The sequence below is a fragment of the Falco punctatus genome (assembly GCF_963210335.1).
Source record: "Falco punctatus genome assembly, chromosome: 6".
Classification (NCBI taxonomy): domain Eukaryota; kingdom Metazoa; phylum Chordata; class Aves; order Falconiformes; family Falconidae; genus Falco; species Falco punctatus.
Genome location: NC_137585.1, coordinates 17365282 through 17392013, shown reverse-complemented (window position 1 = coordinate 17392013; position 26732 = coordinate 17365282). Strand labels below are relative to the sequence as shown.

The following is a 26732-nucleotide window of genomic DNA, read 5'->3' as shown; positions in this document are numbered from 1 at the left end:
CAAGAAAATTTGTTAGCACAGTTGTACATCAATGTCCAAATCACAGAATGTTGAATTGTTCTGCTGGATTACTAATGCTTAATACCCTTTTTAGAGGAATTGATACCTTCTTGTTGATAAAGATGGTTAGAAGCACCTGGGCAATTTGCAGCCATTAAATGTTGATGTTAAATGTGGCTTTTAATGTGTTTGTTAAAAGTCTTTAATTCTCCTTTTTGATATATTATAGTTATGTAATTTAGGTTTTAATTGTTGTTTTGGATGTCTGAACTCATTAATGCTTTCTGTTTTGGATATTAGATCTTTATTTGCTCACCAGCTTGCAACTAGCAGAAACTTTCTGTGGGCCCTTCCCCTTAAGTTCTTTCCAGGATTTAGGTTGCTTGCTAGGTAATTGTGCTTAATAAGCTATTCTGGCCTCCTAATGTTACATGGTATTGTATACTTCCATAGCTGCATATCAATAAAGATTAGAAATCCCAGCAACCACTTTAAAAAAGAAGCTGGCCAGGCTCTTTTTGTTAAGATCTGTCACAAAGTTCTAAATCCTTAACCCTCTGTTAACTCATTCACTGCTGCTGATGGCTAATAGCTGTCCAGACTACACAGGCTGTTCTGTGTTTCTGTGGAGAGGAGTCGTCCACAGAAATAGGTACTGTTTTTAAAGTTTGGTAAGAAAGAGCAGTGGAAACTAAAAATGTACTAATTGGATCTCTGGTGGTTTTTTTCCTTTTTTCAAAAAACCCAACACAAACTACAAGCTGGACTTTGTATTTCATAAGCAGTCTGATGGTAGCCCAGAGCACATGAAGCACCTCTGCTCTTCACACAGCTTTACTGAGCAGCTGAGATGCTGTTTTGTTTAACTTGGACCGTACGTTCTTCAGTAGCAGTGCTGGGCATCCCAGGCATCTCATAATTAAGTTCAGAGACATATGGTGAAGATGCACTGTGATAGGAGGAATGATGTTAAAATTCCTTCTGGAGGGACAAGTGTACTCCCAAAAGACTTAAGTCGCCAGTCTTCTGGATGTTTTCCAGGAGCTCTTTAAGCAGATCGTTGTTTGTCTTGGCCTCTCTAAAAGACAACACAGCCTCAAAAAGAAGGTACGTGCTGCCCAGTGTGGGTAGGCCATGTGGAGAGGAGTAGATTAAGATCAGTTAGCATGAAGAGCAGTAGGATCACAACGTGCCAGCTGTTGATCCATTGTGTTTTCATAGGGACTGTGTGGAAGTAGGTTAAGGGAGAATTTGAAGGAGGGTAATGAGATTTAACTAGTAATTTAATTTGGAGTTTCTCTTCAGTGTGCATGTCTGGGGTGACTTTCACAAATGGACCATAAAGTGGTACAGTTAATTTGGGAAAAAATGTCTGAGAAGTAAGAAGGGCAGAGATGAGTGTGGAAGGGCTTCCTGAATGAAAAATAAGTAGAACCCTTATAATGTACTAGAGAAAAGGGGAAGGCTGCTTTGCACTCTCTGCTTTTGGCAAGCCTGCTGACTCCAGAAAACTGTCCTGACATCATCATTCTGGGCAAATGGACAAGATGGGATTACTCAGGGTGCAGTGAGGAGGAAGATGTAGTCATTAAGAGTTGGGATGAAAGCCTGTAACTGCATGGCCAGTAATGAAAGGCTGTATCTCTGGACAGAATTGACACGGTGTCTGAAAATATGGGGGAAATTGGTAAGTGGAGAAGGTGGTGCTGCCCTAAAAATTGTTGCAACAGAGATAGAAGGTAGAAACAGGAAAATGAAAACACTTTTTTTTCTTGCTATATTGAATTTGACCTAACACCCATTTTTCCATTGGTATTGCAGACTGACTTTTGTTTAATTGCTGTCAACTTTTGGCATAGAATCCTGTTTTTCCTGAAGAGCTCTTTGCTGGGTCATTCTATGAATTCTTTAATTCTCTTTGTAAGTGATCTTTGCAAGACTGCTTCCCAAGGATAGTTGTGTTTGCAGTAATGATACTCACCTCTACACTTGCTCCTTCCAGTGAGTTTTAGTCAAAACTAGTGACTTGGAAAGTGTGAAGTTCTTCACAGTTTTGCTAAAATTATTAGCTGAATAAGGTAGATATACCTAAGTATACTCACCTCCTGAAGTGGTGTTGCAGTTCCACATCAATTTTGAGGCAGTGTGGCCAGCTGGCCAAGCAGTGTAGACTTAGCTTGGAGTTAACTGTAGCACCACCACAGCACAAAGCAGGACTATGGGAATTAAGTCATGCAGTTACTTTAGTCCATAAGCTATTGCTGTGTATTATGGTTACCTCAGATTTTGCTCTAATAAGTAAAATTACCCAAGCTCACAATTGTCTGGAGAGGGGAAACAAGTGATCCAGCTGAGTCCTATAAATGGGAATAGAAGCAGTGAAAAAGTTCTTTTGTGCTTGGGGAAATATGGAAGTAAGCATAGTAGAGTGTAAATTTCAAAAAGGGATGGGTACCCCCACTTGTTTCTCATATTTGCCTTAACTGTAAAAATATGTTCCAGATTGCTGGGAGAGTAACTTTAAGAATTATCAAAGAAATGTCGTGAATAATGTAGCTGCTCTCTGAATAAAGCTTTGAGATTATGATTTTTTTTAAAGTTAAGATGAAAGTGCCTCACCTTATTTCTGTTTTATGAATTGCATTTAATTCCAGTGAGATTTCTTTTCAGTAGTCATGTAGTACTGTGGCTTTAAACCATATACTTGCTTGACTTTTAAAACTTCAGCTAATTGAAATTTAAATAGATATTTAAGTAAATAGATACATCTTTACATCTGTAAGATGTATGTTATTTGGTGCATCCTTCGGTGCAAGCATGCAGGTGGAGAAATGGGCTCATTTGCATCCAACATTCCCAAAAATATAGAGGAAGAGGGTGTTGTGTTTTTGGTCTGTATCTTGAAATATGAGAAGTATAATAAGGTTTTTGTATGCTTTTCTGAGCTTTATGAAATTTCTCCTCAGTTCACATTTGGAGTCCAAGGAACACCTCACTGACAGCTGTGACTCAGTGTGTCTGTGGTCAGATGACAAAGCTCAGCAAATGTTGCACGTGGGCTGACTGAAGCGTAAAGCACAGTTTTGGCCCTACAAAACCAAAAGTTTAAGCCAGTTGTTGCCAGAACGGAGCAGATGACCTCATTGCCGGTAGTGTAAATACTGGCAGTTGCACACGAATGCCTTCAGCCCGTCCCTCAGCTGGCCCTAAGTGTTTGCAGAGGAACCGTATGGGGAGAGGGACATGTTGAACGGATGGGGCTGTGTCTTCCTTGAAACCAGGATGACTTAGTCTCTCCCCTTTGAAGCTGGGGCATCTAGAGGTGGAAGGCAACTTTGAAGTAAGCTGTGTGTATTGTAGCTTCATACAAATATTTTTCCTACAATGAAATAGCTTGCTTATTCCTCTGTTCTTTGTTTTCTTTCACTCCCACAGCGTATTTAGACCATGTTAGAGATGTATAAATGTGACTTCCACTTAATGCTGCTATTAATAAAGTTGTGGCTGCAGTTTTCTCAAATGCTTTGTATGTTTGGTACTAATGAAGAACAAATACATAAAGGGCTCTGGAAGACATTACAGTGTAGTAAACATACGCCTGTTGACTTGAGATGATGACTCATGAGATGTTTATTTAATGCATATGACTTCTTTTTTGAGCTGTTTGTCACAGTATTTATATGCAGTGCCATCTCCTTTGCTGACATATCTGGAAAAAGATATTAATCTGCCACAGAATAAAATATGTCCCAGCTGCTAACAGTCTTAACCTCTGCCATGTTGCTAAAAATTATACAACCCTTCTTAGAATGGTGGTGGATGGTGAGGCTTTCTAGGATGGGTCCATTCAGTCTGGCCTCTTTAGTAGGATTGGGATGTTTCTTTCCTATTGATGCTTTTGTTAGTAGCTGTAATACAGAGTGAGGAAAGAGAGTGCTTCGTGTAAAACCACCTGCAGATGATACTTTAGCCCTAATTCTGAAGCAGAGTCAATGCTGGAACTTAGTAATTAAGCCTGCTTGAATTTAGATTTGACTCTTATCAAAATAAATCCTACCTCAAGAGCTGAAAGGAAGTGGTACATTCCGTATTTTGATTTGCTGTTACACAGCTTAAATATAATACTTTTAAGTTTTAAACTTCTGCTTTGAAACTGTCTGACTAAAATGTAGTTAGTAGAAGCAAAGATCCTTGGGACTCAGACTTGAGAGCTATCACCATCTCCAAAATGCCCTTGGGTTTTTGTTCCTCCAGCCCATGTGGAGTTTAGATGCTTTTTATGTCTAATCTTAGGGAAAGGAGAGTATTAATTTCCGAGTTGTTGCTGTTGAATTAATTCAAGCGTGAGAGTGAAACTTGCTCTTAAAAATGCAAGGTTTTCTTCTTAAGAGTGAACAAATTAAAAAAATTAATAACCCAGCTGTTTCATTAGCTCACCTGCTCATCTGTTTCCTTTCAGACATTTTGTGGTGATTTGAAAATGTTACAGAACACAGTTGTGTTAAGCCTTGTGGCTTCAAAACTGAGTCAAGATACAAGGTGTGAGAGACTATGATGGGTTTTGAAAGCATTAGCACTCCAGCCATCAGTATGTATTTGTGACAGCAGGCTGAACTTAGTTTTCTGTAAAGGCAAGTGAATTTTAGACACAACCGATGATGATGAAGATTTCTAGCTACCTTATCTCCAGTACTGCAGCTCCCAAGTTGGTGAACTCTGTTTTGTGCTGCAGCTCAATTATTGCTAAATGGTATCTCCAGGTTTTTCCAGTTTGTTACTTGTAATCATGAGCCAGCTTAGTGAATCGAATTGGTGGTAGTGGAGAAAGAGCCCTTGTGCCCTGTTAATGGATTTGGGGATGATCTTTATATACTGCTGTGGCCTTCAGCTCGCTCATTAAAGGTCACCAGGGACAGCAAGACTTGGATACAGCCTTCATCTCTTTTGTTGATTAGAAAAGAAATAAAAAGGGGGAAGGAGGGGAAGAGACAGGTTGTGCTGAGGCCTTTGAGATGGCAGTCACTTGTTTCTATGTGTCTGAAAAGGAAACGTACTACATACTGGACGAAGATGGCTTAGAACAGCAGGCAACAAAAAATCCAGAGATGCAAGGGTTGAGATTAAAACATTGTGAGGGAAGAAGATGCCCTAAAGACAAACTCACTTCCTGAAGTCAGCGATCAGACTGAGACTTAAAATACTGAAGATAAAAATACAGCTTTCAAGGTAGAATTATTATTTCAACTAATAACTTGCCTGATAGTAGCCATTAATAAAATTTCTTCAAAAGACATGACGGAGTGGATGAATTCTTTACCTCCTCTTATCACTCCCCCACCCCCAAAAGAGAAGTTAATAGTTCTTTCTGACCAGTTCTTGCCAATACAAAGAGAAGAGAGACTTCTATTTTGACTTTTCTGTGCTGTAAAAATTGTAGCTCAAGGAGAGGTGGGGTATGTCCTCTAACTAGTGAAGATATCTGTTGTAGCATCCCCTGCTTCAAAACAATAATTCTTTATCTTGTTTCTCCCCACCATATTGTTAGCTGTGTTGTGCAAGGAGAAACTGCAAAGCAAGCCACAGTTCCTGGACTAGACAGCTGAGGGTTCTTGGGTGCAAGTCAACTAGTAATTTGTCTGAGAAACTGTAACTGTGGGACTTCTGGAGAATTCTAGGCTATCCAGAGGCGAGGCAAGATGTCTAGCAGCCATTTTTGCTAGAAACAACCTCTTTTAGTGCAGAGTTTGCATAAACTTGCATGTGGTGCTGTCCTCTCCTCTCACAGGTAGCGTGTATGTACACAGAGTTTGCATGTGTCTTGGATACCGCTTGTGGCATCTGGATTTTGGCCTGACCATCTTTTGGCCAGTCTCATGTGAGGAAAATTCCTTGGTGCTTAAACTCTCTCTCTCAAGCTCATTCTCAACACTATAATCTTCGTGGTTGTGGGACCTGGGCTTGGTTTGTTTTAAGCAGTGCTTATTATCTCAGAGTGATCTTTGGGACCGGCAGAAGAGTAACACTCTGCAAGAGGAGATCGCTTAGTCCTGCTGAAAAAATCGGATGCTACCTCAGTAGAAACGCTTTCTTTTCAAATAGTTGTACACTACTTTCAAAACAACCTGTTCCTTTCTAATAAAATTGTGTGCAGAATGTTTTTCACTTGATATTTTGACTTGAACCTGCTGTGAAAAGTTTTTGCCCATTTATTGATGGGAAGCACTGTATTTGGTAGGATACTTAGCCTCCTCCCTTGGACTGATGAAGGAATTTTGCTAAATACTAGTTAGTTTGTTTCCAGTAGCCAAATCTATATCTGCAGTCATCTTTATCTGGAAAATATTACTTTGCCTTATACCGGGATTCTTATGGTAGAGAGGATCTGCCAAATGCCCCCCTGTTCATGGGGGTACTGTCATGCTCTTCTGGAGGGTTTATAAACTCTTTCAGGGCAGCTGAACAGGCTTATTTGTACTTGTAGGGAGCCTGGGGTGTGTGTGTTTATTTCAAGCCTTGCTTGCAACTAACTATTCTTATTAACAGTTTCCAGCCTGGGTGGAACAAGCCGCCTCTTTGTCCAGAGCCTTGTCTGGTGTCATAATAGGGAAAGGCAAGGAGCGCAACTCGGCTGTAGTGCACAGAGAATGAGAAGTTAAAGTGCTAAACTCTAGATGATGTTTGGTTATAGCTAATTATGAGTGAAAATGTGCTCACTTTTAAGTATACTAAACAGCATGCTGGTTATTTGTTGGGGGAATAGAAAGCTACTGAAGTGGTTAGTCAAAATTCTGCAGTTGGCGTCAGGTGCGTGCTTCTTTCAGAGGTGTGAACTTTCTAAAGATTAGAAATGAGATGAAATCAACATCTTAAGTTTAGCTCTCACAATCTCTCATGACTTAACACTTCTGTCAAGGATAGATAGATCTCGCAAACATCTGCTTGGAACATCTCTTTTTCTTAAATACAAGAAAAGCCCTTTTGTGCTTCAGCAGTTCTGCCTATCTTCTGTGAAGTTGCCTTTTTGTAGTTTGTAAACTAGCTGTGAAGAGGTAGCCAAATAGTAGTGTGTGTGTGTGTATATGCTGGATTTTTCTACACTTATAAACTGACAAATATCTCAAAGAGTAAGATATCATCAGCCAGTTAGCATAAAAAGAAATTTCAGGGGAAAATTGTTTAATGCATGGCGAATGATGTAATGGTGGAGGCTTTCGGCAAGGTTAGTGGGGAGTAAAAAGCAGGTGGGAGAGGGGTGTGTGTGTCAGACTGCAGGTGCCCGGTTCCACTCAGAAATACCTGTCCCTATGGAGCTGATCACGGTAAAAGCGGGGTGATGCGGGGGGAAAGCTGTGATCAGAGGCATGCTTTGGCTTGTGTGCCTGTGCTCAGTACATTAGCTTTGTGTTCCTGTCCCCATCATTGCTAAAGTAAAAAGTTATGCATGAGATGAACTGGGTTTGAATTTACAGGACTGTGAAAACTTAAGTGAGCTTTTTCCCCCCCCAACCCCTTTGATTGGCTTCAGAGAGAAATGTGTACGGTATTGGGGGTGAGGGTTATTTTGCCTTCCATGTTGCAAAAGCGCGATGTGCATTCTGGACACAAACTTCAGGGTGAGGAATGTGTTTGGGGCTGTCAGAATGGCCCTCGGTGGAAAGGCAAAGAAGCTGTTGATGGTACATGAGTTAACTGTCAGCAAATAAAGAACTAAGTACGTATGAAGGAAAACTAAATGCTAATAAAAAGGTGTTATATAGTTACAAGTGGGAAGCAGGAATAGTCATCTGGCCAAAAGGTTTTCTGGTTTTCAGACCTCTCTGTAAACTTCTACTGCACTCCTGGAAACCAAATCAAATCCTAGATTTATTTTTTTAAACTTACTGAAGATTAGCATTGCTTAGAAACTATAATGGGACACTGATTTCGGCACATTTCTGATGTCTGTGTATATTCTGTTTTTAGTGGCAGGAACCTGAAAGAATCCCACTCTAGTGCCTGTGGGGCACACAGTCCTTGAATTCAGGCCTGCACGTGGGTCCGATGGCAGCACGTACCGCAAGCTGCTTTTATTGGTTTGCTATCGCTATTTAGTCTATTAAAAGTATTTGCCCTGTAAGAAATGAATGAGAATATTTCCCCTGAGCTTGGATGGTTTCAAAGACACTTTGTTCAAATCATTTGCTGCTTCAGTGAATGTTATTTTCAAAATTAGAAGTGTCAGCAAATATTTTGTTATTAAATGATGCCTCTCTTTAGTAGTTTTTGGGTTTGTGGTTTTGGCTTTTTTTTAAAAAAAGATGGACAGTAGGAAAACAGATGACCAAAACTGATCTGCACTGAACACAAGACTGTACTTTGTGTGCTGACTGGAGGGAAAAAATGCACTTGCTGGCTTGCTAAATCGAGATAATACTTTGGATGTTGAGAGACAGAAAAACAATTAGAGCTGTCGAATGCTTTGCTGATGTGCACGTTGTCACATGGGGAGATGGCTTGTTTTGTGCCCGTAAGTCTGAACTGTTCAACTCTCAGCAACATAGTAAGTTAATTAATAAAGTTCTTCACGGCTGGGCTTGGAATGTGAGGTCTGTTTATCTGTGAAGACAACTGGCCCAGGAATAAACAGCAGAGGTCACTGATGTGGCCTGTTAGGAGGCGTTCTGTCAGTCACTGTTACATTACAGGCTCCTAACAGGCGGCTTCTGCTTAGTTTATTGGTACATTAAGACAGTGTTAACTGGACTGAAGTGTTTCTGTATTTGTGCACTTAGTACTTGTGTGGATAGTAGCTTCCTTTGAAGTATGTAACTGTGGGAAAATGTTTGTTAAAAGTCTTTGACCTCTTTGGGTTTTCAGGTGCTTACTCATGCCTCAAAATACTCCATTTCTGTATATACTGGTATTCTTAAAAACTATCGCCTTTTTCTTTTTTTTGATTAATTTTACAAGCATATTTGACATCTGGTTTTGCTTATACTTTGGACTCATTTGTGTTTCCTTTGTTTTCCAAACAGATACGTCTGGACAGGGATTTTGGGGTGTGTGTGCTAGACTGACTGTACAGCAGACTTGCTCAGTGCTTCTCCACGAAAGCTCACACTGTTGATGGAGTGTGACACCCCCAGGCTCTGACGGGCTTTGAGGTGTGCTGCTGCTGTCACAGCTTGTCAGGTAAAGATCAGTGTGTCTTCTGGATCACGTGTCGATATTTGTCAGCTGCTGCATAAAGTGTTTGGTTGTAAAAGGGAAATCATCTTTTTGCTCTAGCTTGAGGGCTGTGCTAGTACGTCTTTCTGATGCAGAAGGAGATGTGCACCTCACCAGGAGAAAGTGGCTCTTGTTAGACTGTAAACATGAACTGTTAGCATAGTTTTTCCTGCACCATTTCTGCCTCCATGTGCAGTTCTGTTAAATCCATCAGCATCATCAGATTCCACATTTCTTGTGTAACCCTACCCAGTTTGTCTTCACTGATCCCTAAATAACTCTCAGATTTCTTTTACTCTGCTCCCATGTTATCCCTTTTCCTGGTACTTAATTCTTCAAAAATATTGTCTTTAGTTTTATCACTTTATCCATATTGGATTACCTGAATACGTGTGCTCCTTTTATCATATTATCATGGTTTATTTTTCCTCTATGTGTTTAAATAACTCAGCTATCTCATTAGGCCTTTTTTTTTGGTCATTTTTAGTGGCGTTTTGGTTTTAGAGCAATCATTGGTAGTTTGGTTTTTGTTTCAGTTTTGGGGGGAGGTTTTACATTTTTAAGATGACAACTCTTGGAGCTTTCACTTTTGAAATTTTTGAAATTAGCATCTCAGCATTTCTAGCTAGAAATTTACTTTTGTGAGCCATGATGCCAGTGGATCTGTTTCTGCAGAAGAAAAGCAGCCCCTGGAAAAGCTGAGCTCATAGCAGGACCACTAGAGTTCAGATCAGTAATTGATCTAGAAGTTAACATAACGTAAACCTTGAGCAGCTTGACTATTGGTAACAAGACAGCAGAGAGCAAATGGCTGATTGCTAATCTAGCTCCTAATTATGCTAGTCCTAATCCAGCTCCCTAGATTTCTAACTTCATTTCTATGCTTCAAAGTTGTTCTGGCATTGGAGTGCGGAAAGAGAATTTTGGACTCATGCAATTTCTTTGTTTCAGACAAAAGCAACCCTCTGACCATTTTCTTTCACTTACAAACCTAAGGAATTTTCTTTTCTAAAATTAAATCAGGAACTAGTATGATTTTGGTGTTATTTCAGCAAAGGTAGTAGAACCATGCTCAAAACGGAGAACTTACTAGACTAGATGATACGGCTTGCTTTTTTGTTTAGTATCATTGCAGTCCCTATGGAAAAACCCAGAATAACACATCAGCCAAAGTCTGTTTCCTTACAGAACCAGCACAGTGTTGGCAAGGGTTAAACCAGCTCTATAACACTTTCCCTGATGCATCTTCTTTTGGAGAAAGAGAAAGCAATGTCTGCCTGCCTTCCTTTCTGGGTTTCCCAGCATTGATCTAAATATACAAGTTTGTTGGGTCTAGGAACCTTCAGCTGCTTCTGTATGAGAGTAAGGTTGGACTCATGGATGGCTGTAATTAAAAATGTTTTCCCCTTCTTTTGCTATACCACCACCTGCTAGAAATTACTGAACAAACACTGAAAGCATCTATAACCAGTCCCTTGAGACATCCAGGCACTATATAAAGGAAGAGGAGCACCTGTTACTAGAAACAGTTATGAGTTACTCCAGAGTTGTTCAGTGCTATTTCTCTTGGTGCTCTTTTTGTAACAATTTTTAGTATTTTTAGGAAACAAACTGTGGTGAAACTTCTGATATGTGTACAGAATGGGTAGACGTTGCTAAAGCATGGGACGTTTGATTCCTGTTGTTTTTAAAGGAAGCTGTGTTGCCTCTTCTACCCAATAGATGTTAAGGTAAATTTGCTTGGTGATGCCTCACTATAAACACCAGGATTTTCCTCTCTTCCAGCTGCTGAGAAGCCTGCTGCATTAGCTCTGGTGTCGCTGCAAGTATGACTTGACTGATTTGCATTCATGGCTCTTGGATGATTTGGTGAACCATGGAGCTCAAAGTATGGGTGGACGGAGTCCAGAGAATTGTGTGTGGGGTCACCGAAGTCACAACGTGCCAGGAAGTTGTCATAGCCCTTGCTCAGGCTATTGGTAAGTAGCTGTCAGCTGGATGTCTGGGAACTGGGATGAAGCTTTTTTTTTTTATGAAGCTAAACTGGGGGAAGGTGGGGTTTCACTGAGTATCAGTAGACCATGAATGTACAATACACAGTGGGATAACCTTACAGTGTAAACTTGTAGCCTTTGATTTTTACCCTGTCAGAGAGAGATTAAAAAGAAAAAAAGGAAACACGTTGAAATCTATAAACTTTTATTGAGTACAAATGTATTCTCTAAATAATAATAATAATAATATACTGTTGTTGTCAATGTTTTCAGTACCAAAGAAATACAAAAGCAGTGCAAAGCAATTGGTTGGCTTTCACAAGCTAATGATATTCCTTGAAATTATACACACAGTAAGTATCCCTAGCTATACGGGGAATAGAGCAGATCAAGGAAACAACCTTCAAGTTCTCCTCTTAGTTCTGCACGCCACATAACTTGGTACTGGTAAAAGGGTAACAAAGTCTGTTCGGTGTTAGCTATTTGCAGAACAGGTTAGGGAAAAAACCTAACAACCGTTCAGGCTCCACTACAAGAAAGAGCATTCATTCAGTCTTGTCAGATCTTTCTTGGTGACTGAGAGCATCCTGAGTAAGCCTTAAGGATTAACTTCATCCCTTCAGTGCTTCCTGTGCTGAATCTTATTCTTCGGTAAAATTTTAAAATTGCCTTTACTCACTCCCTAAATTTAGGCATTAAAACTTATGTCTTACCTAAAACTAAATTTATAATTTAAGGGCTAGCTTTTGCATTTTTCAGTATTCCAACAATTTTGCAAGACTGTACTTTCATCTGATGGAGTAGAGGACTGGCACTTTTATATCTTAAGAGAATTGAACACAATGCTAGAGCATGTACACTTATATGCATCAAATACCTTTTAAAGTTTGATTTAAAAATTGTGGAAAGCCAGTATGTCTCTAAAATCTTGTATTTGATGGTTAACTGTTAAGTGTGCTTTTACTATTTTAGTTGCAGCTTTTAATGCTAATTGATTTTATGAATTCCTTGCTTTCATATGTCATTTTCTGCCTGTAGGGTTTTTTAAGGCATGATTATGCTAGCATGATTATTTCCTAGTAATGATTAAGGAGTGTTACGTATTTAAAAAAATAAAGTGGTTGTGATAGACTTCTGTTCTTTGCTTTCAATCTCTCTTTCATCCTGTTTCCTATCACAAAACAAAAAATGTCAGACTCCCAATTCAAAACAATAATTTAATGTTCGTTCGCCTGCGTAATTTCTCTGTTTTTTCTGTATCCTTGGTTATTAGCCTGAACTCTGAAAAGACTCCATAAGCCTTGGAAATGCACCCAGTTTTTGTCAACTCAGCAGACTTCCTTTTCTGTAACACGTCACCAGTTCATCTGAGGCATGCAGCTCTGATTCCATGCAGAGTTAAATTTCAGTTACAACCAGAGCCAAATTAAGATAATCCTTTGGAAACTCCTTCCTGAGGCAAATATTCATTCTAGAAAACATCTACAGTAAATGCGCTCCAGTTTCTCACTGAGGCAGCAAGGACAACATTAAACACCGTATAACTTAGGCTTGTGTGTCTTTGGCAGCTAGGGCTTTCCCAACCCTGCTGTCAGGCTGTTCGTCAGAAAAGCAACCATATGTCAGCTCCTTTGATTTGGCTATAGGTACCAGCTTACCAGAAATAATTGTCACTTGAATTTGAATGGGAATCTATTCAAATTTATCCCTCTAGCTCTCACCTGACATTTGGTGATGGAAAATAGCCAGTCTTAGTTGGCTTCCTCCTTGGTTGGCTCTGATCTTATTTTCCACTTTGTGAATGCTGAAGGAGCCAGACTGCATAGTTTAGCAGGACTTAATATTATTTTGTCTGTCTGTTGCAAAGTTTGAGATGCTCCTTTTATTTTATCGTGCCTTACAGTTTATTGCTAGGTCCGTGACTTAAAAAATAGAACACGCACATACACACAGACAATGCAATAGTCTTTTTTGAGCCTGCAATATGAACTGCAATAAGTGTATTATTTGTGTTGAAATGCAGTGTCTGGAATATCTGCAAATTAACTTGCTTTACAGCCATATCCACTAAAGAATGCACAAGCCAAAGACAGTTCAATTAAGACATCCATAGTTCAAGAAGCTTCTCATGGACAAACTGAAGCTGCCTCTATTCCAGAGATATGAAAAGTAAAGCTTTACGATGTATTTCAAAAATAGGAAAATCAAAATTATAGAATGGGCTGTGGTTGGAGGGCACCTCTGAACAACATCGTCTGGTCCAACTCTGCTGCTCAAAGCAGAGTCAGCTAGTGCACCTTGCTCAGGACCATGTGCAGTCAGGTTTTGAATATGGCCAAGTAAGGAGACTCTACCACCTCTCTGGACCACCTCTTCCCAGTGTTCAGTCACCCTTGCAGTAAAAATGTTTTTTCCTTACATTTAAATGGAATTTCTTGTATTTCAAGAAACTTCTTTTGCTGTCACTTTATCAAATGCAGGGCTGTGCCTCCTGATTTCCTGCTGTGATAAGAGCAACAAAAAGGTTTTCATCTATGTACTTTCCAACTCTCCTCTCATGTGATGGAAATTCAGTAATAGCTGTCTTCAGGATGTGAAAGTATTCTCTCTTCGTTTTTTTCCTCTCTCTTTCTTTTAAATGCAAAGGCAGGAACTTATGTTCTAGGGCCATTTTATCCAAACAAAAATAGCAAGTCATGCTGGGCTATGCCCCTTTTCAGGAGGTTCTGTCCCCTACCCAAAGTGTACTCTAATCCTTTGGAAGTGGAGTTCTGTCGTTTAACTCGCCTGGCTAATGCTCCTTGACCTACTCCTTACAAATTGGTATCTATCACTATTACTCTTTCAGTAGACAGGCTTGCTTGTCTCTCTTCCTTTGGGGCTGTCCTCTTGATGGATAACATTTGCGTTACCTCTGCTTTCGTTATGATCTTCTTTACCCTGTTGCCCATCTGTTGATCACTGTGGAATAGAAAATTATTCTATTCAAAGTTTCTGTACAAATAGGGGTTTTTTTATTTCTATTTGGCTTGAAGTTAAAGGGTTTGAATTAAATCTCAAACCTTATTCTTTAAAACAAAAAATAAGGGAGAGTTTTGTCCTTTGATCATCCCACCAAAGCTTATTTTAAAAATATATGTATATAATTTAATGAATGTGAGAGAGAATAATATCAATTGGATATAATTTTGGATGCTGTAATTGATTGTGTCTCTAACTTAGGAGTTAGAAATGCCTTAGCTGGAGGAATGGTCACTGGAATTCTGTTAAAGATGGACATAAACTATCCACTTAGTTTCTAGAAAGTAAAATCACCTCCCACTGGGATCTGTAAGAACACTTGATATTACCTCTTGTGAGTTTTATCCAGGACTGCTTTATTATTTTGTTTGACTCAAGGACCTTGCAAATTACAAAGAGGAAGATTTTGCCTAATAATACAAATAAGAGAAGCGATCATTTTATCATGAGAAATGAAGCCCTAACTAAAATGCAGAAATATACCACAGCGCACACTTAAAATGGAGAGTCATGAGTCTTGTTTTAAATTTTTTTTCCAGGAGAGATGAGCTAATTTTATCACATCCATCATTGTCTATTTTGAAAATACGTGTTTGGCAGCAAATTCTGCCTGGTTTTCTGCTTACACTAGCTTTTCTGTGCATTCTGTGAAAATCATGCCAGAATGCCTTCATATAAACATTGCTTTGCGCATTTTGATTCTCCTTCTTAATTTGGGCAACTGAAAAACAAGTAAAAAAGAAAAAACTACTGATATTTTTCAACTAGTTGGTAAATCTGGTCAGAGGTCTGGCATATACTCTGGCAGAGTAATATATGGACTTAATAGTCAAGTGTGTGAGTGTAGTGGCATCTCTCAAAAAACCGTTGTAATACTGAGGGGAAAAACAGATGGTATCCTAAAAGAAAGCAAGGTAATTGTGTTAGCTGATAGTTCAGGCAAATGTAGTTTAACTACAGAGTATTTTTTTCTTTTTTTTTTTTTAATTGGCTTTTACTGTGGGGTGTTTTTTTCATTCAAATCTAAAAAATAAAAATCTTCCAAAGGAAAATAGGGATGAATAACGCAGTCACAAATATACTTGCCCTGTTCCTTCAGAAGTGTCATCTCCCAGGTCCAGCCCCTGTGAGGATTTTTACTGCATTTGTTGTGATTTCTTTTCCCTCTGTAGACTAGAGTGTGACTTCTGTACTCAGGATGATGTGTACTTCCTAGAAAGAGAATACTTCAGTCCAGAGATGTGAAGCTTAAATTTCTGACTCAAAGGGCATTTTTGTCTGCCCTCCCCATAATTTTCTGTGGCAAATAATTAAAATGGCAGACTTGCTTTAAATAGTGCTGTGGACTTTGGTTTTCTGGCTGTAGCATATCAGGAGAATGAGAACAACACTTCACCAAACAAGAAGTACAGCTGTCTCTTTTTAAAATTAAACAAATGCAGCTGTCGGGTTTTTTTATTGCAGTTAAGTATTTTTCCTCAAAGATAAATGGGGTGTATTTGTGAAAATAAAGCACTAATTTGTTCATTTTGTTTCAGACGTGTTACAGCATTGTAAGGCTCAGCCAGAGCTGAATCTGGAAAAATCATGCCGCTTCATTGATGTCTCTTCTTATGTTCATCCCTTCCTCTAAATACTTTCTGCAAAAGCAAGTGCCAGAGCTGGCTGTCAGACACTGAGGGGGAGAGAAAACAGTCTGAGATTGAACTGAGTCACAGTGCCGAGTCTGAAGAGGAGTAGTAAAACGGGCCAATTCTTGTGTACAAACTAAGGTTTTTAGACATTGAACCAATCTTGTAGTTTACTGCTAAGAATCCCTTAAAAGCTGTGTTATTTTTGACCCCAAATTTCATTCTCTGCTGCTTCCAATAGCAGCATTGGGTGGTAATAATTAGTACAAGAAAGTTGCATGCAGTGGTGATCCCATGATGTGATTGCATAAACGTTTTTGTTTAGAAATTTAGCGACATTAACCTTCCGGAGAGGCACGGTGGTTGGGTGGGGATGATTTGATGCCACCTTTAATGATGTGGTACGTCTGGTGTAGCGGTAGCATGTGCAGCAGAGACCTGGGCTGCTTGATCTCTTTTGCCACATCTTCTGTTTGACCTTGGCCAAACTGCTCCTCTGCATTGTTCTACCAATTTAGGAAATGGGTCTAAAATAAGCGTGGTACCTTGGGGTGCTTAGACAAAAGGCAGCTGAAAGTATGAAGTGACTTTAAGTGCTTTGCTTTGTCAGACTGATAAACTTTTGTATACCCTTTTTTGAGTGGAAGGATAATAGTAACAGGCTAAGACTTCAGTCCTCATAAAGACATTGAGCACAGCTGTACCTAGTGAGCGAAGCAGACCTTCCCTGCCATTAGACTTGAGCCTGTATACCTCTGTGGGCTTATATGTATATATGTTTTCCTAGGACTGGGCTCCTGTTCTGATTCTCATCATTTTCTATGGTGTGTGCATACATGTGTGTGCGAAATATAGCATGAGTTAAGAAATCTGAGTTAACTCAAACTCTAACCTATATTTTGAAGGCTTTTAAAATCTTTCTTGGGTATTTAGTGAGTTCTCAGGTAGCTGGAGTGGTATTTATTTTTTTTAATTTATACAGATGATAAGTATTACATAACAAATGAAATGTCAGCTTCATATTTCAAAGATACTGAGTTCAAATCGTACTGCATTTATTCAAATTGCCAGCAATTATTTTTCTGTCTGTGCTGTTAAAGATTAGGAGTTAATGCTGTTGCCCCTTTGGTAAGGCAGACCATTTTCTCCCACATATTCCACTTGTTAAGAGTTCTTTCAAGATGTCACCCATGTACATTATTTTTTTTCTTTATATTGCTGTGTTAAGGAGGACAGCATCCTTTAGCCTAGGGCTGGGTGGCTGCCTCTGGGAAACCAAGTGGGTCAGGAAGCTGTATCCATGCCAGGGAGGGGGTGCACTGGTCAGTGCCCCAGAGCTCTGGGCAGTCTGGGTTGACATGCCTGGCTTTACCTCCATGGAAAGCTGCTCGCAGACAGGTGACAGTATGTATATGCTTACTATGCACTGTTGTGAGTTTGGGGTGCTCATTCGGATTCAGCTCAAGAGTGAGACTAGTACAACTTCATTTTAGTTTGGGTGTCTTCAAACTTGTGTCTTGCATGCAATTTTTTTTTTTTTTTTTTGAGACTCCGGTGTCCAGAGTGCCACCTTGCAGGGCAGGTCTTTGGCACAGCTGCTGTGCAGCAGCAGAGGTGATGGGATCCCTGGGAAAAATGGGAGCTAGGAGGATGCCTGCCAGGCAGCTCCCCTGGCACCAAGTACATCCTGGTGGTCCTGGAGAAGGAGAAACTGGGAGCAAGACTGGATGACCTCTAGTGACAAAGGCCTGCTCTTGCACACCCTAGCCCCTTCCCTTGGGAAGGACAGGTACCCCATGATTAAGACTGCTCATCACAGTCTCCCAGAAACTGTGTGAGACCACGGCAGTGACTCACCTGCTTGCACTGACTTACTGCTGTAGGTTCTGTCTGTGAAGTAATGGGAGACACTTAATGAAAAGATGGATCTTACTTGGTGTTTGAAATATACTTTTTTAGCCTGACTGGAAAGATAAGGCACAGATACCTTTTTACATGGTGTATTATGCTACCTGCATATAAAAATAAAAAAGCAGTACCTGTCCCAAAAGTGCAAAACATTTCAGGGAGGAAGAAAAGGAATGAATCATTTCTGTCCTGAGAAACAGTATTGATGAACTCAGGTTACAGTCCTGCCAAAAGCATTGCATGAGAAATACTGCTACTTTCCTTTGGAATTTCATTTTCACTTTTGGCAGCAGAAATAGTTGCTCATTGTCTACTGTATCAGGTACAACTATTAAAGCATGTAGAGAAGCTTAAAGTGAATAATAGTTATATGGGTCCTACTGCCTTCATGGAGTGTAATTTAAAAGCCTGCCTCTTGAGAGTCTGAAAAAAAATGTTCAATTACCTTGTTCCTATATTTCATTAGTTTAATCACTGTTCGTTGTAATGGAACCTGTGTTTAAATTACCAAATTACTTTAATCCTGAACTAAGACTACAGTGGTTGGACACATGACATGGGCGCTCGGGTCCAGAGCTTGCTGTGTGGCTGTACAGCAGAGCAGTGGCTGATCAGGGATACTGGCTGCAGTTAGATCTTCAATGTCTCATTGATCAAGTGATAACCATCGGCATTAGAGCTGGATTCAAACCACTAGTAACAGCTAGTTGCAGGCTATCAGAACATCAGTGTTGTGGGGTCCATATATTTCCTTTCTTGATTTCTTTCTTACTTTTGAAATAAAAGATTGGTTTGGAGATGTTCCTATATTAATAGAACCAGTGATAACTTCGTATGCTTAGATAGCTGTAGCTGTAAACTTGACCTGTTAGCCTTTGACACTGGCCCTTTGTGCAGATGCAGCGTGCTCTATGTGTGCAAATATATACCTGCTTCTGTTATAGCTTGTCATGCATTGTCGTGCAACACATATACAAAACTTTGATTGTTTTCAGATGGTATTATTATATGGTCCATGTGGGGGACCATTATATCAATGGGTCAATGGGTCAGCACAGAATATTAATGAGAAGTAGCTGGCTAGTGAATGGTGGGGTAGAGGCTCTGTGCTTTCTCCAGCCCCTGAATTTGTTTTCTGAAGAGGGAACCGTAGAACACAGCACTACCGGTGCTCGTTTGGGTCAGCCTGGGTTGTTTTCTTTACCGTTCTCAGTAGTACAAGTCTTTGATAGAAGTATTTTAAGAAACAATAAAACCTGAACAACCAAAAAGGAGCAAAACCCCCAAAGAAACACGAGATCCCACCCTGGTCTAATATGTCCTAGTCATACATGTTCTTTAAGAAAAGTTTGGTTTCAGAAGTTGTAAAACATCCACTGACAGGGCACACACCCATTGTGAACATCAGTACTGTAAACTAAAGCTGGGCTTTGGCAGCTCCTTAAATCTGCTCATCTGACTTTACCTGGAAACACGTCATAAATCTGCATGAGATGCAGTGCGTTCAGTGTGCGGCTGGGAGAGACACTGTGGTTTAATGAATGCCATACGTCGCTGATACGGGGTGCATTATGTGAATACGATAGTAACTAATTTTTGAAATGGTAATATTTGGATGAATGAGGTAGGACTGAGTTCTGCCAGGTGCTGTGTAAGGACAAACAATCTCTATTTCAGAAACCTTATGGACGACATACAAGACAAGCAGCAGCATGCAGGTGTTGAACTGTTCTTTGTCAACAACCCAAGCAACCCGCTTTCTCCTTGTCAATGGCAGCACATCAAAACCAGCAGTTTGTTATAAGGATGCCTGTCTTCTGAAATATTCTGTCATTAGTTTTGAATCAACCCTTCATTTGTTAAGTAATCCCTGCAAATGCAAGCGAACATCACAGTTGTGGTTGTCCAGGTATTTTTAATCTGCGTCATACCTAGGCTGAACACACTAAGCCTAGGTAATGATCTTGGATGAGGATAGCTTTGTTTTAGGCAAATACTGAACTCCAGGTGTGGCAGTTGAACTGTCTTAAGTATTACTTCTACAAAACACTTTCTTTTATGTGGATCTTGAGTGCCAAATTCATTATTTAGGACTGCGTGTTGATTTGGAACCCTAAGCTAAGATGGAAATAGTTCTTGGCAAGTGCTTTGCTTAATTCTTTAATTCGCTTTTGGTTGAGATTGTTAGCTTTATTCCTCTCCCTCTTTTTTTTTTTTTTTTTTCCCTTCTTGTTACATTTCTTCTAAGAAGTGTATTTAATAGCAAAGTGAATAGAAATGCATGCTTATCACTCCCCTAGTGGTACCTACTCTTGTTCACAATTTCAAAACCTCTTTGAACTTGGCTGTTTCTGACACAACAAGCACATTAGGAGCATTAGCATGATTACAAGCTGAAAGCTTTAAGATTAACAAAATATAAAGTGGTAAAGTACAAGCTTTGTCTTGGGTTCTGTGGTATGCTTTTACTTAATTTTTCTTCTCTGGGATTTTATTGTTAGTATGCTATGGCAAGCGGTACTAGGTTTATTTTTCCTGTAACACTGATGCCTACTACAAACTGTAGTCTTCATGGATCAATGAACATTTTGGACTTTGTACCTTGGTGTAGTAAACTTGGTTTTTAAGTACTTTATAGCAATAAACTTTAAATCCATTTCTGAGTGTTGCCCAAGCATGTTGGTATGCTGATAGATATTTTTTTTCTTTCTTTCTTTTTTTTTCCTCTCCCCCCCTCCCCCTTGCTTAACTCAAGTCATTTATAAGGCATTTGGGGTGTTGGATTGCTGTTCCCATGCTGCTTGCCTTGTTTTGCTGACTTCTATCAATCAAATCTTTCAGTTCTCACTTGTAACTTGAAAGCGAACGTGGACATTTTGGTCTCTTATTTGGCCAGCTAACTACCTCTAGTATGTCCGACAAGCCAAAGTAGCCTGTTCTCTAGGCGGTGCCTGTGCAGCTGATGTTGTGGTAGTTGTTCTTTGCATTGTCAGCTAACTATGAGAAAGTGAGATCAGAGGAACTGTTTCCAACACAGTAGAAATATCGGGAGTTCTTTATAAGGCTGGTCAGACAATATCAGATTTTAGGAGGCTACATAGTATGCTAATCACCACAGTGGAGTTTGTCTCCTACAAATTTGAAATGGAGAGGCTGTGCAAGTGTTGTGGTTAGAGACTGGCCGGAGGCAGATCTCCAGCCTGAGATTGGACTATTTTTGTTATTTGGGGAAAAGTGCAGTGGTTGGGTGAGTGGTGCAAGGAAAGAAAAATCATCAGATGGATTACCACTGATAACTACATTTATTCCAACTCTTCCACTCCCTAGTTGTGTATATGACAAGTGTTTTATCTAGGCATTTATGTGATGCCATAAATCCTCATTTGAAGATCTATCATGGAAATAAATGTATGTAATCCATTAAAATAGCTAACGATGTTTTTAAGGTTAATGGCAATTCAGAAATTCATCAAGATCATGCTTTAAAAGCAATTGATCTCTCACATCTTTTTGTAAACAATGTTGTGGCTTTTAAGTGAAGTCACTTTTCATAAGGGAAAAATCTCTTCTGCATGTGGAGAACATTATCTCAGACTAGTAAGAGTGCTTGGAAAAAATAAAAATAGTGGAAAACCTCAAATGCTGTATTTTTGTAGCATTCAAAGCATCCCATAAAGGTCGTCAGAGGAAAAAGACAGCTGAAGTGAATTTAATTCTGGTAGCAGCACAAATGAAGCCATAAACATGAGCTGTACCTGCTCCTAGCCTAGAAGCAAACGGTGGTGCGTGCGTTGTACAGCTGCTGTCAGTGCAGGAGGCGGAAAGCAGCATCACAGCAGTTACGAAAGGAGTCGGGGGGATTCCTGAAGGCTGCGTGTGAGCTGCTGTTCCCCGGGAGGGGGCTGTGCGGGGGGCCCGGACTGCTGCTTCCCAGCTCGGGAGCTGCCGCTGCTGCTCTCGTCCGTGTTCCACGCCGGGAGGGTCTGGCGCAGCCTGTCCCCGGGGCCCGAGCCCCCGGCTGTACCCCCCACCCCCCCGTGGGGCGCGGGCTGGGGTGCTGGGGCGCTGGGGCGCCACCAGCCATGGCCGCTGCGGCCGGTGGGCGATACAGGCCAAAAGCAAACACGCAGCCTGCAGGTTTGGGTATTTTGTTTGGCTGCATGAAAGGTGTTGAACTCTTCCTACTCCCGTTTTCTTCCTCTAGAGATGTGCCTTTGGAGTGTTTCTTTGCTGGACCCCGGCATGGCAGGGTCACTGGCTCCAATGTCGGTGGCTGCCAGTCCGAGGGAGCCCCGCAGCTGTGCGGTTCCCCTTGTGCGCGCACCGTACCCGCTTGCTCCGTGACTGCGGCGCCTGGGGCGGGTTCTCCTGAGGTCACTTGCAGTTGACGCGCCAGTTAGTGCTCGGCTCGGGGAGCGGAGGAGCGCTTACTCTAACGCGGGACGATGCGGGCGGAGGAGCCGGCGGAGCGGGGCGCTGCCGCAGCTCCCGTGAGCGGGCGCGCCCCCGTGAGCGCGGCGCCGGGCGGCCGCCGGGGGGCGTCCGCGGCCCGAGCCGCCCCCGCCCGGCGGTCGCGCTGTCCGGCAGCGCCCCCTGGCGGCCGCCCGCTGACGGCTGTGCTTGCCTTGCAGGTCGCACCGGCAGGTACACGCTGATCGAGAAATGGCGGGACACGGAGCGGCACCTGGCGCCGCACGAGAACCCCATCGTTTCGCTGAACAAGTGGGGGCAGTACGCGAGCGACGTGCAGCTGATCCTGCGCCGCACCGGGCCCTCCCTGAGCGAGCGGCCGACTTCGGACAGCGTGGCTCGCATCCCGGAGAGGACGCTGTACCGGCAGAGCTTGCCGCCCCTGGCCAAGCTGAGGCCGCCCGGCGACAAATCCATGAAGAGGAGGGAGCCGAAAAGGAAATCCCTCACCTTCACCGGGGGAGCCAAAGGGTTAATGGACATCTTTGGGAAAAGCAAGGAATCCGAGTTCAAGCAAAAGGTGCTCAACAACTGTAAAACGACGGCGGACGAGCTGAAGAAACTGATCCACCTCCAGACGGAGAAGCTTCAGTGCATTGAGAAGCAGCTGGAGTCCAACGAAGCTGAGATCCGCTACTGGGAACAAAAGTATAACTCCAGCCTGGAAGAAGAAATTCTCAAGCTAGAGCAGAAGATCAAAAGGAACGAAGTGGAGATTGAAGAGGAAGAGTTCTGGGAAAACGAGCTGCAGATTGAACAGGAGAATGAAAAACAGCTGAAGGAGCAGCTGCAGGAGATGAGGCAGAGGATCCTGGAGTGTGAAAGCAAGCTGAAGGACTATGTCTCTCAGATCCACAACATGGAAAGTGGCCTTGAAGCAGAAAAGCTGCAGCGGGAAGTCCAGGAGTCCCAAGTGAATGAAGAAGAGGTCAAGGAAAAGATCGAGAAGGTGAAGGGTGAAATTGATATTCAGGGCCAGCAGAGCCTGAGATTGGAAAATGGCATTAAAGCTGTAGAAAGGTCTTTGGGCCAAGCTACCAAACGGTTACAGGTAAGACTGTAATTTTTATCTGTGGCTAAAAAAAAGTCAAAGACCTGACTGTAAGCAATTTCTCTTACATTTTGGAGATTTGGAGCCCATGAAAGAAAACATGAGAAAGTTTCCACAGTGAATTGGGGTATAAGGAAGAAAGTGTTTCATTTTCAAACTGCATTTCAGATATTTTTTTTTTAAAGCAGACAATTTTAACTTCACCTGTGTGTATTTTGATCATTCAGACAGTCTGAAAAGAAAACTAGTAGTTGGTTGGTTGTCTCAAGGTAAACCGGCAGGTGTTTTGGTGGATGTGTTCCTGGCCATTCAGGCCAGGGTGGCCTGCAGGGTTAGCGCTGAGTGCCCAGCACCTTTTATTTATTTACGTGCTGGCTCAGTTTCTTTCCCATCAGTTAAGCTTTGGTTTGCTACTGTTCCCTGACCTCTGAGAAACCACTCGAAGCGTATCTTCACTGTGCAGTGGTCCATGATAGAGAAACACCAGAGGTAATTTCAGCCAAACTAGCTGAGGGCAGTATGGGTGCATCCATGGCAATGCATCTAGCCACTGTGCCCTGCTGAGATGGAGTGCTCACTGGCTCCAGCGAGGTGCTGGTGTGCTAGTGGGTCTGGGCTTTTTTACGTCTCAGACAAGTAATATCTCCTGCACAAACAGCAGCACATTTAGGGCTAGCAGGGGATTGTTGTGCTGCTAGGTCCTAAACAGGACCATAGTGCTCTCTCTCGGCTGAATGCCTTTAAAAGTACTAGTCTTCAAATTCCTGTGGATTTGGGATTAGATATCTTGAGGTTTAGGTCCTAGATCTTGGTAGCTCAGTGCTTCATATTGTTAAATTTCAGGGAAATTTGTGCTGTCATAACCTTTTCTGAGGCTAAACTTCTGATTCTTGCTAGGTTTGTCTGCTACCAAAATAGATGAATTCAAAAGAACAGTCCAAAAGCAGCACCTGGACAGATGGATGTAGAGCTAAAATAACTGTTAACTTACAAGGCTCTTTTTTTAAAAAAAGAAGAGCATCTCCCTTTTCTTGTCTGACTTGCTGGTATACAAGATTTTATTTTCTGTACATCTCAGGTGTTTGTGGGCGGGTGTGTCAAAAGAGAATCCAGTCTCTTGATTCCATGCTGAAGTTAATGATGTCACCTGGAACTTGATAGAGCTCAAAAGAATAAATACAAATGAAAATCCAGCTGCTAGCTGGATGAGGTGAAGTAAAGGTTGTGGCTTTTGGGATTTTAATGTGCCATGTAAGATAGGACTGAGGCACCATACAGCAGTTTGAGCTGTGATTCTTGCTGTATTCCCGGGCTTCACAGTTACTATATTGATAGTGCTGTGGTTGCAGTGAAGTGATTCTGCTGTGAATATATAAAGGGATTTTGCATCCTTACTCCTAAGCACCCAGAACCATGTCAGCATAAGCCGTTTTTACTAAATGAGGAGGGGGAAAAAATGTAATCTGTTCATGTAAAGCAAAATGGATGAAAACTGTAATCAGTTTTGGCCATACTTACCTATCCTAAGTTTCCAGTCACACGATGCTCAAGGATTTGTGCTGACAGAAAGTATCAAGTCCTCTTTGTATATTTTAGCTATACTCAGTAACACTGCGTAACACTGCACAGAAATGCCCACAGACATGCTGCATGGCATCTGGGTAGCCACCTGTCCCCATGTGGTCAGAGGTGAGGCCAGAACAGGCTATGGAGGAGCATCACATGCAGCTGTCTGCTGATGGAGCTGAATCTGGGGAGAAGGGGGAATCGTTGTAGTCTTAAGACTGTCATAATCTGTCGGAGCTATAGGTTTCGCATATCATGACAGAATCAGACCCTTGAGGAATATCCTAAGTAATCATCTTCTGTTCTCGTGAAGGGGTGGTGAACCATTGTGCAAAACGGTAGGCTTGCGGAGTGAGAGAATTGTGTCCATAAAAATTCGTACTGTAAATAGAAAATGCAGAGAATAAGAAGGGAATTATTCTCCTTTTAGGAACAGAAAAACTAAATGAGCTGTCCAAGTCGCACTGGCTGCTTCTGGCAGAGCTAAAATTTGGTGCCAGACTGATGCTCAGTTGATGTATTTTTTCAGAATGCATGCTATTACTTTTATTTGCTCACATCTGTTGTGCCAACATTTTCCTCAGGTAAGACAGATGTAAACAGACCAGTAGGAACCCCTAATAAGTAATAGTGTTGATTCGCTTTCTGAATTATGAGAGTAAAATACCTTTCAACTCTTCCATTTGCATTTGAATTTTAAAATCTTAGGCTTTCTCTACAAAAGGAAAAGCATTAATTGCCCAATTGCAAATAGTCTTGAAATGCTGCTTTATGCTCGCTGCTGCTCAGCAGATGTTTTCTCTTCCCTGGCAGGACAGGGAACAAGAACTCGAGCAACTGACAAAGGAGCTACGACAGGTCAATCTCCAACAGTTCATCCAGCAAACGGGAACAAAGGTCACGGTGCTGCCAGCAGACCCTGTTGAGGTGGAGGCCCCGCATGTGGAGCTTGAGAGAGGTGCAGCACTCGGAATGCTTTTGGTGGGCGGGAGAACGGGATGGCAATGTATTTACCTGCTGTATTAATGCTAACACTTATACACGAAGTGAATGCTCTGTTTGTGAAGAAGTTAGCAAAATATTAAGAAAGCACATTGTCAAATATTTCTTTTGATTCCAAGGGCTTAGCAAGCTATAAATAAAGTGCAGTATGCAGATAACTTCTCTCCCACTGTGCCTAGGCTTATGTTTGTCCCATCAGTAACCCATTAGGGCAGTAGCTTTCAAGTGCGGCTGCCATGGCTGCAGGCATGTAAGCTGGCAGGCAACATGATTGCACATCTGACATTGCTGTTCATCTGGGTTCTTCCTCTTTTGGTGGGATGTGTTGTCAAAGTAGAAAAGGAATGTGTCTGGATCTCAAGAAATCCCAGACAGCAACCACACGGGAATAGGAGCTAATCCAGCTGGGCTGCCAGCCATCCAGAAGTCCTGCACAGATGGCTGTTACAGCATGTGCAAATTGACTTTGCCTCTAGTGAAATCAGTGCATTCTGCACATGCTCACATCTGAATTCAGAATTTCCTGGACAGAAACATAGGAGTGCTTCAACTGCGTGTCAGAACTGTGGCACGAGCAGAAACTCCTTTGCTGCAGCTCAGGCTCTGCTGTGGTGTGCTCTGTCCACTACCCTGCTTGCAAGGGGGCTGTTTCTTTCAACATTCTTCTTAGCTGGTTCTGTCCTTCCTTGTAGAAAACTCTCTAACCAAAAGGCATTGGGAGGGTAGGGAAGTTTGGAGAGAAGTCAAGACAAACAGGCCTTAAATGTCAGCACTTGTATGAACTTTGTGCTTTAAGTGGGCAGAAAGTCGAAGCTTTGAGTTACTATAGGTGCAAGCTTTGTATTCACATTACTGTATAAATGTATTGCATGTATTTATATG

General features: G+C 41.5%; 1 protein-coding gene across 3 annotated transcripts in view; it reads left to right on the top strand.

The window, feature by feature from the left end:
* RASSF8 (Ras association domain family member 8) overlaps positions 1 to 26732 on the top strand; it is a 111343-nt gene that overhangs the window by 80005 nt on the left and 4606 nt on the right. For 2 of the 3 annotated variants that reach the window (XM_080392879.1, XM_080392880.1), the window contains 4 exons: positions 9015 to 9171; positions 10993 to 11186; positions 22393 to 23282; positions 25662 to 25806. In XM_080392879.1, coding sequence (XP_080249005.1) covers positions 11084 to 11186; positions 22393 to 23282; positions 25662 to 25806 — 1138 coding nt within the window. In that variant the 5' untranslated portion in view covers positions 9015 to 9171; positions 10993 to 11083. Of the gene's footprint in view, positions 1 to 9014; positions 9172 to 10992; positions 11187 to 22392; positions 23283 to 25661; positions 25807 to 26732 lie in introns of those variants that run through there. The other variant, XM_080392878.1, reaches the window with a different exon arrangement.